An 18,632-nucleotide genomic window follows, 5' to 3' on the forward strand; every position below is an offset into this window, starting at 1 on the left:
CTTTTCACTTTCGAAGAAGTATAAATGCTGCTCAAACCCATCAAGAACAAAGAACATTCTTTTCCACTTGTTACGATGTCCTGGAAGGAAAGGAAAAAAAGCAACGTGAAACCGCAACGAAAGCATAACCTTGAACTGGAAAAAGAAAACTTGTGCAATCGTGTAAAACGTGAATAGTTGGTCGATCATAATACTTTCAGACAACTACAACAACATCCCAGGCACCTTTCTTTACTAAAAAGCCTCTCTTGAAAGTAGGTTGGCTTCTATTCAGAATAGCAGGCCCTGGGGCTCCAAACCGGTTGAACAGGAATGACGAGCCATTCTGTTGATCCAGTACTCTGCTCGGTGTCATGGGCCTGTGAGGAAGATCCCATTCCTGAGCCTGGAAAAACAAACGGTGAAATAATTAGCACTCCACTTGTCCACCTTACCTCGACACGGTATCACAAGATGTCAGCGATCAGTAAAATCATAAATCAGAAAGCTGACGATGCAGCTTGCGATTTCAATTATGCTCATTACTGCACGGTACTTCCCACCTTCTCGAATTTATATAGTTGTTCCAGTTTGTTTCTGCAAAAATCCGTTAGACGTTCAGTCCGTTTTGTTTTGTTTTGTTTTGTTTTGTTCTTAATGAGTTTTTCATAGGAGATTTTTACAGCACGATTAGCAGAGAACAAGAAGCATTAGAAGTCCTGTATTTGGGGCGGTTAGTTAGATGAAATCAGAGTTGAGCCACTAAACTTTCGGTTGACAAAGTTTGCAGAGGACATTTTCTACCTTGTTGTATTTGATGTTGTTAGCCAATACAAAAATATCTACAGTCAAGAAAACATTTACATAACTGATAATATCTTCATGAATTGTTTAGTAGAAAGCTTGTTGAAAACTAAAGGAAACCCATGACACATTTTTGGCTTGTCGTAAAATATCTCCAATAACAACAAGGGCAATGTCTGATGGCAATCCATTGGAAGACCTTTATTTTACACTTTTTAAAAAGTATCTGATATGATTCCCAGTCGGAGAAATAGAAAACGCGTTCAGTCCAAATCAAATAATTCACTGAGCCCGCAGATATCAGCGGAGATGTTGCTAAGCAACAATAAGAATCCCCCCCCCCCCCCCACACACTCACCCTCGATACTGGCTCTCTCAAAGAAAGTCCCTCCACGATATGTTCGTGTTTGTACCTTGCTACAACAGCATCGACACTGAAACAAAGAAACAGCAACAGTACAACATGAAACATAAAATACGGCTGACTTTCCTAGGATTGAAGTTACCCACGAGAAGAAACTTTATATGCCCGCCAGTCATATCTGGGACTAAGGCCTGAAGCTTAAGTATCTTTCGAAATGAAACCCACAAAAATTCAATAATCTTCTACTGTGGGAAATTTAAAACCCAACATGGAACAACTTCACTAAACCTGAAAACACAGTAGTCATAAGACAGAACGACAGCGAGAAACAAAAAAGGAAAACTTTTTTGTTAGTTCGTTGTCCATTTGCTGTAACAACTGACAATAACCCCTCCGCCTCCACGACTCATATTTCAGCTACTTTTCTTTGTGTTCAGTGTTTATCATAACACTGAACCGACTTTTTATTTCAGACTGCAAAACAGTACTCGAGCTAAAGAGGGCTGTTAAACTTTCGCCCCAAAGCGACAGAAGCACTTTGCACGCGTCTTACGCGTGACTTGTAACCTTCCGCACACTCCTGCCAGTGGCTGGCAAGCTACGTCTCACCTAGGCCTTCTAAAATAGTCTCATTTATTTTCTTACAAGTGAACAACATCTAAATATCGATATATTTTTAAGCAGATTAGTGATGGAAGTAAAGAAGTACAAAGAAAAACATCTACTTGGGAAAACTAATATAAAAGATAAGCGTAGCGATGTTACCTGTCAAACATTCTGCCGCCCATTGAATACTGCATTCCCTGTTTTCTGATAAGAAAGCGCGTGATACCCTCCGGTGCTCTGTCAAGGCAAGTTTTTAATGTTAAAATATAATAAAAGACTAATGGTGGATTTCCACTGACGCGTAAATTTTTACGTGCGTGAAAAAAAATTAAAGACAATGTATGAACGGCCTGCGTAAACGTGTACGCAAGCCGTTCATACATTGTCTCTAATTTTTTCACGCACGTAAAAAATTACGCGTCAGTGGAAATCCACCATAACTGTGCAAGAAAATCGACAAAACATAACACAGTCAAGTGTAAATACACTCTGCGATAAACTCTTATGTTATAGTAATGAATAAGAATACATGTAGCAACGTCCGGCTTACACGAGCTAAGGGTTGCTTGGTTTTCTTGAAAAAAGTAGACGAGATGGTAAATAATATATAGGCACGTGTCTTGCCTCAATAACTAAAAAGACGCTCAATGATGTACTTCGATCTTGGCAACAAATAGTGGCGATAATGTGATCTCAAGGCACCAGCGAGGCTAGTTACTCCACAACGAGTGCAAATTGTGAGTGAAAATGGCTACCATCCATACGCACGCGTCGTAAATCAATTGCGTAAGGAAACAGCAACTTGTTATACCCTAGACTAAGAGCGTTTCCGTTATCTGCAGCTGAATAAAGTGAGGAATCCATTTCACATGTGTTGGCTAAGCCGGTTCATGATGTAGAGCTTAAAAATGTATCGAGCAATAGACGAAGAAAACAGCTGCCGATAAAATACTAGCCTGCGCGTACAGGAATACAGCTGCCTCTTATCGCGCTCAGCGCCGGCTGTTTTCCTCTAAGATCGATCACCTTTTAAGGTAGCTATTCTCATATCAAGGAAACTATTATCACTTAATTCATTACTGACGCAGTGTGACTTAAGCTTTGTTCATGTCTTAGTATTAGTAGGTTTAAAAGGCGAAACAAAGAGACAGCTCAAAAACAGGCAAGAAATTTCCTTTTTAACTGCACATCAGTGAAGTGTTGAGTATTTACAATAAATCAAAACGCCCAGCTGTATGCATAACACAACTTAACGCTGATAAATTAGTCTTTTTACAGTGCTTACGGTGGCGCGCGCACTGTAAAAAAATTCTCTAAAACCAAAGAGGAATACGGATAATTAACAATAACCAAGATGGAGGCGGACTGCTAAACTTGACATTTCAAACGATTGCCAGTCACGTGCCCAGCGCCATGCCTACTTTTCATCGCACACGTGAATGTTTCACAAAATTTATCTAAAAATTGATGTGAATTTCACACCCAGTAAACAGATATTGTCGTAATCGTAATTAACTTCTTTCTAAATGGCCAAACTATTCTTACGGTAAACCTCAACTGTGGCTTTGAGGCTCGTGGTAAACACAAAATAAAAAAAATGCTTTTGGTAACTATTGGGAACAACATGTTGATTCTGAGCTGACGATTACCGGCTGATGTGGAGGCGATCAACTTATCCCTTTGGTTAGCAGTTAACAGTAAGTCATACTACAACATGTAAGTTCCAAGTGAAGTGAGTGAATAAATGACATAAAGTTTAAGTGTGAAATTTGATCCATGGGACGGCTAGAAAACTTCCCTTTTCACACATAACCAAACTTATTCACTAAGAAAATAACTTGGAAACACCCATTAATCTACATTAAAGTAAAAGTTGACAGCTCTAACCGGAAAATCCGCAATATGTCTTTTTTTTTAATTAAATTTCTTATTAGCAATGAACAGAATTTTAAAACCTGCAACTTACATTGTACAGCTCTCGTTGCTGTCGGTAGTTTACTTGCAAAAAAGCCAACAGATCACAAGCAAATTCTGGTAACGTGCAGTTTTGTAACTGGATTTCTTTTGAATTAAATCAGAAGACTGCAGCATTTCCTTTGGTGTTTGGTGGTGTTGTGAACGTTTGGTGGAAAGGATAATAACTCGACGGCTATTAGCAAGCTTCTTTCCATATTTGAAACTTAATATTGTTTAGTAAACAAGAAAATAGTTTTAAATCTCTTCTCGGCGTTTGGAAATGTGACGAAACAATGCCTCTGGTGTTTGAAATCAAATGGTACATCAAACTGAAGTAAGGACTGACTAGACATTAATTCATTGTTGTCGGATTCTCAAGACCCGGCGGTCAAAACAAGGAGCACCTGGAGCATCTTTGTATTGAAACATTAATAATATATTAACTTCCCGTGCTGTTTCAAAGGTATGTCATGCTTGTCGTACCTTGTTGATGCCCCTCAGAGTGCAGTTGCTACATGAGTGTCTCTTAGGGAACGTTTTTATTAAGCCGCAAATAAACAGCTACAATCCCGGACAAAAGTCCACCGTTTCGAAGAAAAATGTTAAAACATTTTTTTCTTCGAGCATTTTTTTCTTCGAGTTTTTCTTCGAGCTTGGAACTTATAATTAAAATCTGTATTATAACCCACCATTAATTTTTGCGCACGCTCATTAAACAAAACGCATCACGTGGTACAAAATCGGACGACGGGTATCAGCGAATATACCCCGTCCGATTTGATTTCCGTCACCCGATTTTGTAGGCAAGCACAAAACAAAGGAATGAAGTCACCTTATTCAATTCTAACTCTTAATGAAAATAAACGTAAACTAATGCAACTTACATTTGTTTCAACCACAGCTACGCCTGGTTTATTACGTAGGTTTTTTCCTATAAATTTACTGGCGATGAAGCGCGTTGTAGAAATTAATCGGAGGGTTATAAAATAAATAAACCCCTTTCTGGCCTGCTGGTATATTGGAGTATAATGCCCTTGGCTGAAAGATTGTCCTCAAAATTTCACAGTTGCCCTCGAAGTTCGCTTCTCGGCCAACTGTTCATTTTTCGACAGTCTTTCAGCCTCGGGCATTATCCTCCAATATACCAGCCGCCTGAAGGGGTTTATTTACTAAATATCCATCCAACCGTACGACAATGAATCCTATATCTTCGGGTACGTTTACTAACAGCCATGAATACCGTATTTACTCGAATAAGCGCCGCCCCCGAATAAGCGCCGCCCTCGAATAAGCGCCGCATTTGGAACAAAAAACTTAATAAGCGCCGCCTCCGAATAAGCGCCGCAGTTCCGATGCGGCGCTTATTCGAAGTATTCCTTTTAACTTAAAATAGCACTACAAAGCAACTCTAAAACAAACTTGGACATTCTTTCTATCAAAAGCGATGTTTTGCAGTTAAAAGAGACTGTTTTAGCGCTCGTTCATTAGTTTTCCATCTATAACATTCTTACAATACGTAGTGCTGTAAATGTTGTAATGGCCGCGAGCTTTGCCAGGACAGCTAGCGCCACATCTCTATCCAGCAAAAGACGAATACTGACAATCAAAAGACGCTATTTTCAATTACTGTAAAAATATGAGATTCGTTGTGGTGTCCAAATTTTAAATAAGCGCCGCCCTCAAATAAGCGCCGCCCTCGAATAAGCGCCGCACTTGAGGTGCGAAAAATTTAATAAGCGCCGCGGCGCTTATTCGAGTAAATACGGTATGCCAAGAAATGAGTTGTCACGGACGCTGTTGCTCTCGGCCAGCAGATGTCTTTATCACTTATTATTTGGGAACAAATGAACTTAAGCCACGCCCCTGTAAATAATTTTTGATGTCTTTTAGGCGTTTTCTTAATTTCAGACGAGTATCGCCGCCACTTAGTGTAAAGGTTGATGGAGTAAAGTTGAGGCCAAACTACTGTGTAAAGATATTATCAAGTTTAACCGAAAGTTTCAGTTAAAATTCGCCGAGAATGAGAAACTAAAATCGACATTAACGAAGTTCTGTATGTATGTCTCTGGTTTGGTAACAGTGGTTAAAAAGAAACAGTCTAACTCAAATAAGATACGATCTCAGTCCTTCCAGTTGAAGTAAGTGTTTACCTTTTTAATGTCGCGTATCTTATCATTAAAAATCTGTCACATCCGATGTGATGTCTACGAGGAAATATGTGGGAATAAAACAGCGCCACGAGCAGAGACAGCCGGCTTCATCTGACCAACTGAAATCAAAAGCTGTAAGAGCACGTCACTGAATTTTCCGCTCACCCAGCCACATTACGTGTGTTTTGGAGTTATCGACTTCAATTTTTCCAATAAGAGATTACAGGACAAAAACTGTAACGTCGTCGGTAAACAGAGTAATTTTTAATCTTCCTTGTTTGACTGGTATTGCAAGAACCCAACAAACAGCTGGCGTGGGAATGGACAGCCCTGTCTTACTTCGTGCACTAAAGCAAAAGCACAGCGTTAGACACAGCTGGAGACGTTACGACGAAAAAAAAATAAGGCATTGTCAAATGTTAGGCCCAAATAAAAAAAAACAAGATCCTTTTCAAAATAATTCCACCGTAGTGTCAAAAGTTTTCCGAAAATCGATGAAGAAGACAACTTTTTTAGGTGAAAGAAGATTTCTTTTTCGGTGTAAAACACCAAATCTAGCATCAATACCATTCTGTCGCCGACCATATAACCGGTAACATCTGGTTTAGTATTTTCCGCTAAGCATTCCACCAGGACGTTACATTAAAAAAAATTGGCCCAAACGATTTTCAATAATGCAGGGTTAAACCTTTATACTTCTGGACAGTTTTGGAGGACAAGAGAAGTGAGCCGCTTTACAATGAACTATTAAAATTGCTGAGAATATTGTATCCAAGCTTTGACTTTTACGTTACCTGCGATCAGGAGCTTGTTAATTGTTGGTTAGGGTGGTAATGTCATACAGTTCAAAAGAAACCGCCCTTGTTTCTTTTGAATATTAAAGTTTGCGTTTTTAGTTTTCTGTTATCAAACAGATAATTTACTGAAACTTCGCGTGGATTTAAAAGACAGCAAAATCAAAACGTTCATACTCCGAACAATGTGTAGTCTACACAAATACATAAAACAGTCCTTCCTTAAGGGAAAGAATGTAATAGCTGTCTTGTAACAAAATGCTCTTTGGCCTTCAAACTACTTTTGGGCTTTAACTTTTGAGGTTCCTCGAGACAAGTACAGTGTAATTTTACGGAAGCAATAACCCTCGGACACACTGTACTAATCACAGTACAGTACATGTAAATGGCAGAATTACAAGGCTTATACCTGAAAACGGTACTGGAAGTTGGTAGGCTTGTTTGTATTTTTGTTGGTTTGTTATTAAAGTATTCTAGCACAGTAAAAAGTAAAAAAAATTGCAACCGCACATGAGCAGAACCTATTCTAAACTAGAGTAAATTTATGAGCGAATAGCAGTTTTTTTCGGTGTTGCAGATGAAACGATCACTAAATGACGTAAAATTAATGATTGAAAAGACAATAAATGATACCCAAACCACAGCACAAAAGCTAACTAACAATTGTTTGCACAACACCAAGATATATCCAAGTGACAGATGCCAGTAGTCCTGCTGTATGTTTTACCCTGTCTAAAATCAGGAGAGAAAACTTCCATTTCATTGTTCTTACCTGAGTGACAGGGAGTAATCCCCTGGGGACTTGTCACTTGGCCTTATAAGGAAACTACCAATAATGCCATCTGTCAAACAAAATTACCAACAGTGATGAGTAATGCATATTGGGACTTCTGATTGGTTACTGATTTGGACAGTTCCCATGGTTACAAATTGTGCTTTGCTGAGCCAAAAGTGAACGACAATCACAATGAATAGAGACAGATTCTAAAAACATGAAGTAATGATGTAACACTAAAACAATAATCCCATGAGAGAAAAGTTCAGCCTGTTAAATTATGCAAAGTCTTCTACTGCAAGAAGCATACATTCTTAATATGAAGTAGAATCTGGAATCTTCAAATGTAAGTAACTATACATAAATGTAATAACAAGAATAACTGGTAAGTCACACATGTACACATTGTAGACCTTTTATTATATGAGCCCAAAGCTAAGGAAATTGCTACATGTAAACAAATTCCCCACACAATCATCCTAAAATAAAGTCTCTTTTCCTCTCCTCTCCCCTCCCCCCCAACTAACAGTAGTAAAAAAGAAATGCCATGGATTTAAAAGAATAATATTTATATTACCTCTTAATAGGATTTCCTGTGCTTCTTGTCTTGAAATATTTCCAAAGAACCACCTTAATGAGAAAATAAAATAAACATACTTACATGTTTTACTACAGGTCTATAACAGTAAAAAGGAACAATAGAATTTCAACAATAAAATACATGTATGTACAACTTACAGCTTTCCTGCACAGGGATCAAGATCAGATTTCTGAAGAAGAGAAATCAAGAAAGATAAAAGATAAATATTACATAACAAACAAATTCTTTTCAAACACTGATTTGCGTACATCTCTCACACTAAAACTCTACTCAGTCACCTACTTCCCATTATAGATGTTGTGGTTTAAAATTTTTCAAACCAGTTATATTTTTATTTTTTATAGTCTCAAATACACAAGCATACGTAATCTGAAACAAAAGGGAATAAAAATAAAACTGGTTTGAAATCATGTCACCAGGCAGAAATGGAGCCTGTTGTTTACATATCATAAGAGAAGATTGAGAATGAAGAAAGTGATTACCAAAGAGAAATCTCCCTATTAGTACTACAGAAAACATATGGAGACCAGTAAGGAGAATTTGCATGTTGACTGTGAGGCTTAATACTCACTGCTTCTTCAACAAGGGCTGCAGGTACAAGCCCCTTTTCCTTGTTTTTCTGTGCCGTCACCCAGAGCCAATCACTGTCAATTACATCATCAACTACAAATACATCTCCTTGGAAGAAACTGAAAACAAAGCAGTAAACAATTACATTTTAATATTGTCTAGTGTCATAACAGAGATGGATGTGACGAGCAGGGATGGCGTGGTGAGAACACTAGACTACCACCATTGTGCCCTAGGTTTAATTCCCAGACCCGGCATCACATGTCGGTTAAGTTTGTTGTTGGTTCTAGTCCTCGCTCCGAGGGTATTTCTCCAGGTTTCCTCCCTCCTGAAAAACCAACATTCCTGAATTCCAATTTGACATGGATAAAGGACCCGCATGAAAACTAGCTAGAGCTAATGTGGCTTCCTTTCTAAACATAGTAATTGTTAATCGGGCGGGGCCTGGGCCCGATTCATAATCTGCACGGAATTTTTTTTTTTTTTTTTTTGTCGGTATATCGATCCAGACCCACGCGGCCCAGCCGGCTCTTCTGTCACGGTCACCCAAGATTTAATATTCAAAAGCGATCAGCCGATCACTCGCGTTTAACACGAACACTCTGCTCTCTGAAATGTATAATTTTGTTTCATACCATATTTTACAAGAAGAGAAGGCTGAATATAATCACATAGCGAAAACCAAGACCGCTTGGACATGTCCAAGCTATTTGAAACTACCACTACGTCAGACCCCTGTCACGTGATCTCTCGCTTGTAGCTATAAATAATCATTCACCTATTTTCTGTTTGAATACTCTGCGCTCTGTTTGTGTGAAATATTTATTGTTGTGTTACTCAAGCGTTTGGCTCGGAGCGAGTACAAGTCGTACAATTTACCCAGAATGTGTTAAATATTGCAAAACGACGTCTTATTTTCTAGATAGCCCAATTTTTGTTTTGAGTTTACGGTACTTTGAGAATCGAAACGTTATTGAAACGTAAGTTGCAAGCTCAGCAAGAATGTGCCAAAGCACGGGATACACGTCATCGCGCCAGGGGAATTACCAAAAGCTTGTCGGAAGACGCTAAACGGAGAAACACAATGGGATGGCCTTAGTCTACTCTTTATTTTGGCGTGATTTGGCTTTCTTTTAAATGAACTGGTTTGGGTTTATTTTATTGAACATTCGGAACAAAATAAATATTTGCATGCGTAAGCAGGCATTTTTCCGGCTAGGCATGTGGCTATGACGTGGTAAAGGAAATTCATGTCACGTTCACTCCGTGACTAACGCAAACACGACTTGTGTGTTTCTCAAGTGACTGCTTTTCTAAAGATTTTACTGTGCGGTGCTGTGCCTTTAAGCCAAAGCACTGAAAGAGGTCAGGTGGTCAAAAATTACCCGCACGATTATAAACTGCTTGCAGTTCTTGTTTTTACATAATGGCACATACCGTAACCAGAGCATGTCAAATTAATCTAAGTAATCTTATTTGCCAACAAATGAACAGTTTTCAATCGAGTGTTGTAAAAGCAAAACCAAATTAATCACTGTGGTCAATCAAAAGGGACACAGGCAATCCATTTACCCAATCAAGAGTCAAAACCAAAACTGTAGCTGGCACAAACTGCAAGAAAATGTGTGTGAACAAGCATAACTGGTTTTGCTTTTGCTTTTGAATAGGTTTAAATAAAGATACTCAAGTGAAAACTGCTCTAAAGTCATGCTAACTTTGTTGAGAATACATAATGCTGACACACTAGATGAAGATTTAAGGGTCTAATACTGGCAGTGGTCTTTGTGTTGCACTCTTCGACAAAACACTTTAACTCTAATAGTGTATCTCTCCACCCAACAGTATAAATGGGTACTGGTGAATTGCATGTAAGGGCAACCAGGCAAAATGCTTAAAAGAGGAAGCTGTGGTACACTTCCTAGTAGCTTCATCTCATTGATACCTGAGTAACAAGGCTCAAAACAAAAATAATTTACCGTAAAGATCCATGTATAAGCCGCACCTTTTTCCTCTAAATTCAAGTCAAAAATGGGGGATGCAGCTTATCTACGGAAAAATCTCTGATTGGAGTTCTCAAAGGCCTAATTAATATTCATAAAAAAAAAATCTCAAGACGTCACTGAATAAACATATAACAACCTGAAACTTTGTTGTTGTTCTCTGCCTGCCAGAGTTAAGCCTGCCAGTCACTTTGAAGCATGTCTTTCCGCCGCGTGCGAGAGAGCACCGAGATAAACGCAAGTACTCACAAGGTAAATGGTGGACCGCTTCACTTTTTTATTGACCTTCACAGCAAATACATCTGCTGGATTATCAAACTCTTATTCTTTTTCTCTTATTCTATCCTGTTGCGGGTAGCAGTTTCTAAGAATCTTGAAACATGGTTTCTTTTGAAGAAAGTGCCATCATGTTTGTTTTTAATGCCCAGACTCCTCTCAAAGCTTGGCTACTAAGCATTCATCATTCACGTACAATTTGTACCAACCTTGTCCCAGGGTCTTCTCTGCAACAAGTTTTCAAAATGGCAGTCTAGTCCACGCCCAGCCACCATTTTGGAAGCGGAGTAGACCCTGGGAACGATGTTGGATTCGTACGAATTACAAGTGTTTCAGGAGTGTTTAGAAGTGATAATCTTGAAAAAATGATATCAAGAGAGCATCCAAGTTTAAGATATTGGGAACTCAAACTAATAAGGAGGTATGACAAGTAAAATTTCGCTTTTGTAAGACTTAATTTATATTAAACATTGCAAGAACCGCTGTGTCAGTGTTATGAAACCGTGCTTGTTTGTGCTTGTTTGTTTACCAATAGAACTTCACTTGAACTTCAAACTTTTTTTTCCCCAAAATTTGGGCTTCCAAATCGGGGAGGGGGGGGGGCTTATCTACGGGTGCGGCTTATACATGGAACTTTAGGGTACCTACTTTCTTCATTTTACACAACAGAGTTACTCCGCCCAGTAATAGCAAAGCAATTCTGACTAGTGGAAATTCAGATTTTCCCATTTCAAGTTTTCCAAATTCTGACATTGACAGTTGAGACCCTATAACAAGCAATTTTTCTAAGAGTAAAATAATAATATTATCTAAATAAATTATATTTGTCATGTTCGTCTGAGGGTGCGTTTCTTTGGAAAAAATCCAAATTTATCCGGATTCTTGATCCAAAAACGGATTTTGCGTTTCTTTACCCATATCCAAAAATGGATTAATCTCCGATCAGTGATCTGAAGAATCCACACTCCAAGTGGATACATCAGATCATATCTGAATCCGGATTTTTAGGATTCATGATCCGTGCGTTTCTTTGGAAAAGGATTCGAAAAAAAAACATTGGCCCAGCGGTCTTTGCTGTGAAAATACAGGTTGTTGTTTGTAAACACTGTCATACAGTAAGTTTTCAGGCGCTTATTTCAATCAAAATACAAAAATATTTCACGACAAAAGGAAACGGTAGCTTGATAGGTATGAAGTGTCATTTTAAACTGTATACAGGTTTTTTAGAACAGCCACCGTGTGTCCACGGAAGTCGTATCCTTTTGAAATTGTCACGAGTAAAGTTTGAATTAATCATTTCGCAAACATTCTTCGCTCTCAGATGCTTTCTTGTCACGTTGTGCTTGAGGCTAAACAAGAACTGTTTCGACGTGCTATTTTTGTAAAAGATTTTGTATGCTGAAATTATTTTAGCTAGGACACATTTGACGAAAAATAAATTTGTGCTGATATTTTATGTTCTGTGGGAAATGTGTTTACAGAGTTGTCATGGCAAAAAATCCATTTTCGGATTCTTCGTTTCTTTGGGAGCAAAGTATCTGTGTGATCCGAGAGCAATTATCCAATTTTGGATTTTCCCAAAGAAACGCACCCTGAATGTTAGTTCTACATTTGTGACTGGTTAAACCAGAAGCCTATGAGTTTCTGGTTATACTACCGGTAGTCAAACACAATTTACCTCAGTTCCTCTGTATCAGGTGCTTTGTTATAAGTATACTTGGCCAGAACCCTTTTCTTGCTAACAACTGGTTCTGAGGGAGGCACGGGGAACATAAGATGTTCATCCTTTAGTAAACAAGACCAGCTTGTGTAATAGCCTATCAGATCATTCAGAGAATCAAACTGTCGTCCTCCAATATAGTAATCTCCACATACTGCTGTCACTCTGAAATGGCTGATTCCATTTCGGCCAAAGTAAGAAAGAGAGTATGTGCCAGGCTTTCTGTCACTTTCACGCACAAGGTATGAACCAACTTTTCCATTGTCCATAAGTCTCTTTTCAGCATCTGTCCTGTCAAGCTTTCCATGGTACCATCTAAGAAAGAGCAAATGAAATAAAAGGTCATTTTCAGACTCAATTTCTATATACAACATATTTTTCATTCATTATATAAACAATAGCCTCAATCTGGTGCAGATATGTATAAAGATATCATTTTGTCCACAGATATTACCTGTTCCAAAAAAACAAACCGACCAGGAAAACTGTGAGTTTTGAGGAACAGTAAATGAACAAAAGACAACAATTATCTGTGCATATGTTTAAAAGCCAAATGTGCAGTTCCAGAAAATATCCATACCCACCCCATGGTAGGTCATAAGAATTCCAAGGGGGTGGGAGGTCTCAAAGGCAAAACATTTTTAATGGAAACTATATATTTAGATATTTTTTGGAGGTTACTGTGTTAAGTAACCAATTAAATATTTCAAACAAGAGTTCTCTTTTGGAATACCTCTATTTCCAAGCTCAAAGTAATTCTGTCACCAATCAAAAAACCATTGCTAATCCGGTCACACCCCATTTACATTAGTTCTAATCTCCGGTTGAGATAAGAAAAACTGAGGAATATTAGTTGGGGATATTATGGGATTTTTCCTAAGTTTGGCTGTATCCTGTGGCAAGTTTTAACCAAGAGTGCATGAAAGAAATGAAAGAAATATTAGATGGATACAATAATAGGTATCCATAGATAAAACTGATAAAATATTGAAAAGTAAATTAATCTAAGATGGATTAGCATCTCATTCAGGAAAACAGTGATATTCCTAACTGCTTTATGCTTGTGGTCATCTTAAGATTTTATGCAAAGGCAGCCTTTACCACTTTGTGTAAGGCAGCAGAACAAAGGTTTGCAAAGGTGGTGTTTCATTATACCTTTGATCATAGTTATGAAGCAAAGGCAGTTTCTTGCAGTGGAAGTTGTGTTTCTTCCACTCTGCAGTAAGTGGCCACCAACATATTTAATTGCCATACAAGATTTTTTGTTTGAGGGAGGGTGGGGAGGAGAAGGATAAGCAAAATCAAAATATAGACATTAGTGCAATACAGGGGACAAATTAATAAATGAGAAATTATGTGCATCACAGCAACATCATTACATTATCAATTCTCCTTCCATCACTGGATATTTAAAAAAGACAGTGAAAATGCAGATTAATGGTGATGTCAGTAGACAGTGAATTCCAGTCTCCCAAGAACATGTTCTAAACTAATACCTCTTTCCCCTCCTGACCCCGTGAATGCATTGTGGGAAAAGGCAATGCTGTAGAATAACTCTCTTACAAGAGGGTCCATTAGAGGGGGTTTCAGTCCACAGACTGCCATACTTGTTTAGTCCTAGACTGCAAATTTCTTTTATTTTCTCCTGAAGACCAAGACCGCCATAAATTTCTTGACCATAAACCCCCAGGTAATAATGAGTTTTCCCTCAGATCCACACTCAATATTGGCTTAGTATGCCAGACCACTAGAGAATAATAGACCCTCTTAATAGCCATTTTTGTGTGAAGTATTGTTTGCCAAAATACTGCAAGACTTGTAAAAACATACAGCAATACTACACACTAAAATGACTAATAAGATATACAGTTATGGATTTCAAGACACAAACAGTTGTTAAACAAGGACACTGCCTATAAAAGGGATAGCTCCTCCCCCTCTTTGTCACAAAATCCCTGTTTCAGTGGCTTAATCAAATATGGCGGACTATGCGAGCAAGAAGGGGAAAAGCCGTTGATCGAAAATAAAGTCAAATCATACCTTCTGATCTTTGATTTTAGTTCAAATTACTTAGTATATACTTTCATAAAGGGAAACCAAAAAAACACCAGGAAATCCTCTTTTGTAGCTAAAATCTAAAATTTACCTTACAAAATTTGAATTTCGTGGCCGTAACGGTTCCCCCAATCGTGAGATGCTCAAAATGGCACACAGACTCCTCTCAGTTGAGATGCGCCTTTTTGAGCCTTCAAAATGAATGGCTTGTGGTCTTTCTTATTAAAGCATGCTCAAGTCGTGGTTTAATGGTTAGCCTGGTCCAGATCGCAGACGCGAGGACGGAGACGAGAAGAGGGCGCGCGACAGGAACACACTGCGATCGGGACGCGGCGCCGAGCAGAGCGAGAAAGAACGACATCCCTGCGACGGGCGTGGGCGCCGCGACGCCGACGGCGACGGAAACATGCGACGACGCGACTGCGATGGAAATCCCAAGATACGTCCCACATCACACTCTGCGACGTCGCAGCGCATGGAACGCGCCTCGACTGCGATCACACGGCAGTAAATGTGATGCGATCGCTGCGATCCACGCGATCGTCTACGATCATATGGAAACCAGGCTTTAACAAACAAATAAAATCCTTTTGGAAGACCACTCTGCTTCATAGCGAGTTGCGCCATTTTAGAAAAGCAACTTCTGCCTTGGATTTCACCACTTTGCGTTCTTCCCTCATTCTTTTATTTTAATATTCACGTTTATCGTCAATTCGGTTTTACTTCTTGATATTTTGTTTGCCGATTCTTCAGAGAAAACCTTTGTGCAATATTTGTTTGGTCTAAGGACGATGTACAGCACCTGATAAAAGCGATGAATGCATTTGTAGTGGAGCGTTTATGTGTTGAATATGTGCTCTGTGACTGACATTTGCTGTACCGACCCAAGCTGTATCCGCGGACATGCATGCTGTATCAACCCAAGGGTAAAATCTTTGTGTCGACTGCCTATAGCCTGAATTACACCAGCGTGTTTCACTGAGGTGGATTTTTAGATACATGATCGAGGTACAGTAATACATACTGAAAAATTGTCTGCACTGTGTCTGGTGAAGATTTTGGTCGCATATCGCATCACAGTTTATAAGGTCTTTCTAAATATTATTGGTTTATCCCAGTGTAGTTTTGCTTGCTGCTGGGAGTATAGTAAAAAGATTTGCTACAACTTTGCTTTGAAGTTCGGCTTTATTTGCCACCTCAAAATATTTGAGGTTCAAAGGTGTTTATAGATCTGCAGAAACAGGATGAATCAAGGGGAATCAAATTGCTTTCTTGACCTTTCTGGGCTTACTTCGTGCCGTTTATTTGAATTGAAACGAGTGTTGGAATTTTCCAAGGGAAATGAGTTTGTTTTCACAAAATTAAATACTCAATCAACAAGGGAAAAAGCAGCCCACATATACAATTCAATATACTTGCAAAGTAACAGATTGAAGTAACCGTTTCTAATTTTCAAAGCGCTCAGACATAATTTCACGTTGTTGTGCCGCGCAAACCAAGGTGAACATTTGAACTGAGAACTAAAAGGATAGAGCTAAGTATATAAAAATAAAGTGTAGTAGTATATCTTCCAAGATTCAGACGTTCTACACTCAGTAACTTGCGTCACTACCACCTAAAACAGTACATTACTTTCGGGTTGATGTTGACAGGTCAGTGTCTAGAGTGAAATGACTGACGGCTCGCCCAGTCCAAGGTTCCTTATATAGGCAGTCTCCATGTTTAAGGTGACTGCATGAAGTGCCTTTTATACAGAAGGAAAACACTATGTGGACGTTATAAAGGAGGTGGTGGTCTCACCTTAAAACTTCCACTCTACTGAACTTTTTCCTCTACTAAAGCAGAGCCTTTAGGAATATGTCAACAGCCCCTAAAAGCCCTGTTCAAATGTGCATTTTCTCACGGAAATCTCTTTTACTGTGAAAGACGATTACAAAGTGCACTTTTATATTTTAGCTCAGCGAACAGCAATCAGTCATGAGATTTCAATCATGAGACTGACTAAATCTTTTATGTACAGTATGAGCTAGAGGTGCAATCATCTTGCTTCTTTCCTTTAAGAATGCAAGAATCAAAGCAGACAGAACATGACCGTTTTGCACGATTTCAACCGACAAAAAAGACAGGAAATGAACCACTGCTACTCATTTCTACATGTCTGACAATCATATCGCCGCAGTTTTGGGCAAGGTTAACTACCATAATAATCAGGCAATAAATAATGAATTTAGATACCAAAAAATGCCGAAAAATTGCACAAGACTCTTCTCCAAATTCTTGGTTTAGGTATTTTTCGATATTTACGAATATTTTACAACAAAAACGTATTAAAAGGAAATTAGAAACATATAAACACTGAAAACTTGACGACATGAGTTCCGCCAGGTTCACAGACACAAAACTTACTGATCGTCTGACGGAGCGCTGAGGGCTAGCTCTATTTCTTCTTCTTCGTCTAGGCACAGATCTGGTTCGTCCTCAAAATTATCATCTGGCTCGTTTTCACTTATTAAATTCACTTCAGACCCAGATGAACTATAGCGATCTCTTAACGCCATATTTCCTCTGATTTCCTCTCCTTCTCATTGACCTCGGAACGCGGGCTCAATAATCATTTCGTAATAATCACAAGTAGGGAGGGGGAGGGGGAGGAAGTGGTAATTCCTTGTTATTGTTACATTTCCGTAATTTTCTTTCGTTTCTATAATAGTTTACGGAAATGCAAGTTAGAAATAAATATATTTGATTGCCAAGAGTTAGTTTATAGAGGAAAAAGATGTAGTGAAGATTTGGTTTCAGCATATCCAGGTACCGCCCTCAAGGGAAACCATCGCGCTGACTGCGTTGTTATTCTAAGAGGGTGGAGCAATGAAAACATACGCTTTTATTTGAAAACAACCGTTCAAATACTTAACCAGATTTGGAACACGACCTTTCTCTAGCCATTACTAGGTGAGTTGTGGGTAATGTTTCCTCGATATTTGCACACCTCCAGAGTTATGTTCTTTTATTGGAGGTACCCTTATCGACTAAGGCCTAACTGGCATTCCCAGCGTCTTCTCTCCTAAGCCCTGGGAACGAGATTTTCGGTTCGCCTCAAAGATCTTTAGACCATGCTATACGTCAAAATGGCACACTAGATATAGCTGTTCCGTGACGGTCAAATTTGGTAAAACACGTGACCGCTATGTCCGTGATGGATCCGTGACATATCCGTGACGGATAGATTCTTACATATTATAGATACTTATAGATACAGGCTATAGTTACTTATAGACTAAAAGTTCAGTGACTCTCCCTGTTTAAGACTGTTATAGATACTGATATAGATACAGATCAAAGGAGAGGAGAAATGAGACAATTTCGTGAAATCCGTGACGACTAGAAGTTCCGTGACGGTTTAAGCAGGATCTTACGGCTGTTATAGAAACGATAGGAGAAATAACTAGTTATGGCCTTAGATCTGAGTCAATTTTGTGAAATCCGTGACGACTAAAAGTTTAACTCTAAAAAGGTTAACTCTTCCGTGACGACTGAGCTGCTTTTCGTGACGGCCGTCACAATCCGTCACGGCCTGCCAAATCCGTGACGGCTAAAAGGCAAATTATTCGCCGAAGCGCGACGTCTCGAATGTAATTCTTTAGTCGGAGAAAAATGAAATCACCTAAGAGCAGAGGTAATCACCCTGCTCACTGGGTAATTGTAAAAGTGGGAGAAAGGTGTTTTTCTACGTGAGACATGATAAGGGGAGCTACATCGAGTTCTTTGTTTACCATGTTAAGATCCACCCTGCAGGTACACCCTTGCTTGTTTGTTAATTTAAAGCGGCTCTACTCACAGCGTGGAAAAGATCATGAAGTGGATAAAAAGTAAACTGATCTCTTTCGTTTCAGTAAAAATTGATCTGGATCCACCCACCCTCCCACAGCCCAAATCCCCATTCCTTTTATCACCCTCAGCCAACAACGACTCAAACTTTCCA

The 18,632-nt window shown here is 38.9% G+C and overlaps 1 protein-coding gene across 1 annotated transcript in view; it reads right to left on the bottom strand.

Moving 5' to 3' along the window:
- LOC144659093 (ras GTPase-activating protein 1-like) overlaps positions 1-17,236 on the bottom strand; it is a 31,462-nt gene extending 14,226 nt beyond the window's left edge. The window contains exons 1-10 of the mRNA XM_078519567.1: positions 17,057-17,236; positions 12,554-12,910; positions 8,601-8,718; positions 8,167-8,198; positions 8,006-8,058; positions 7,426-7,495; positions 1,913-1,990; positions 1,142-1,217; positions 226-385; positions 1-80 (exon numbers count right to left, since the gene is read on the bottom strand). Of these exons, the coding sequence (XP_078375693.1) occupies positions 1-80; positions 226-385; positions 1,142-1,217; positions 1,913-1,990; positions 7,426-7,495; positions 8,006-8,058; positions 8,167-8,198; positions 8,601-8,718; positions 12,554-12,910; positions 17,057-17,208 (1,176 nt within the window). The 5' untranslated portion in view covers positions 17,209-17,236. The remainder of the gene's footprint in view (positions 81-225; positions 386-1,141; positions 1,218-1,912; positions 1,991-7,425; positions 7,496-8,005; positions 8,059-8,166; positions 8,199-8,600; positions 8,719-12,553; positions 12,911-17,056) is intronic.
- Between the last annotated feature and the right edge of the window lie 1,396 nt (positions 17,237-18,632).

This window comes from Oculina patagonica, chromosome 1, assembly GCF_052425735.1.
Source record: "Oculina patagonica isolate OP01 chromosome 1, crgOcupat, whole genome shotgun sequence".
Classification (NCBI taxonomy): Eukaryota; Metazoa; Cnidaria; class Anthozoa; order Scleractinia; family Oculinidae; genus Oculina; species Oculina patagonica.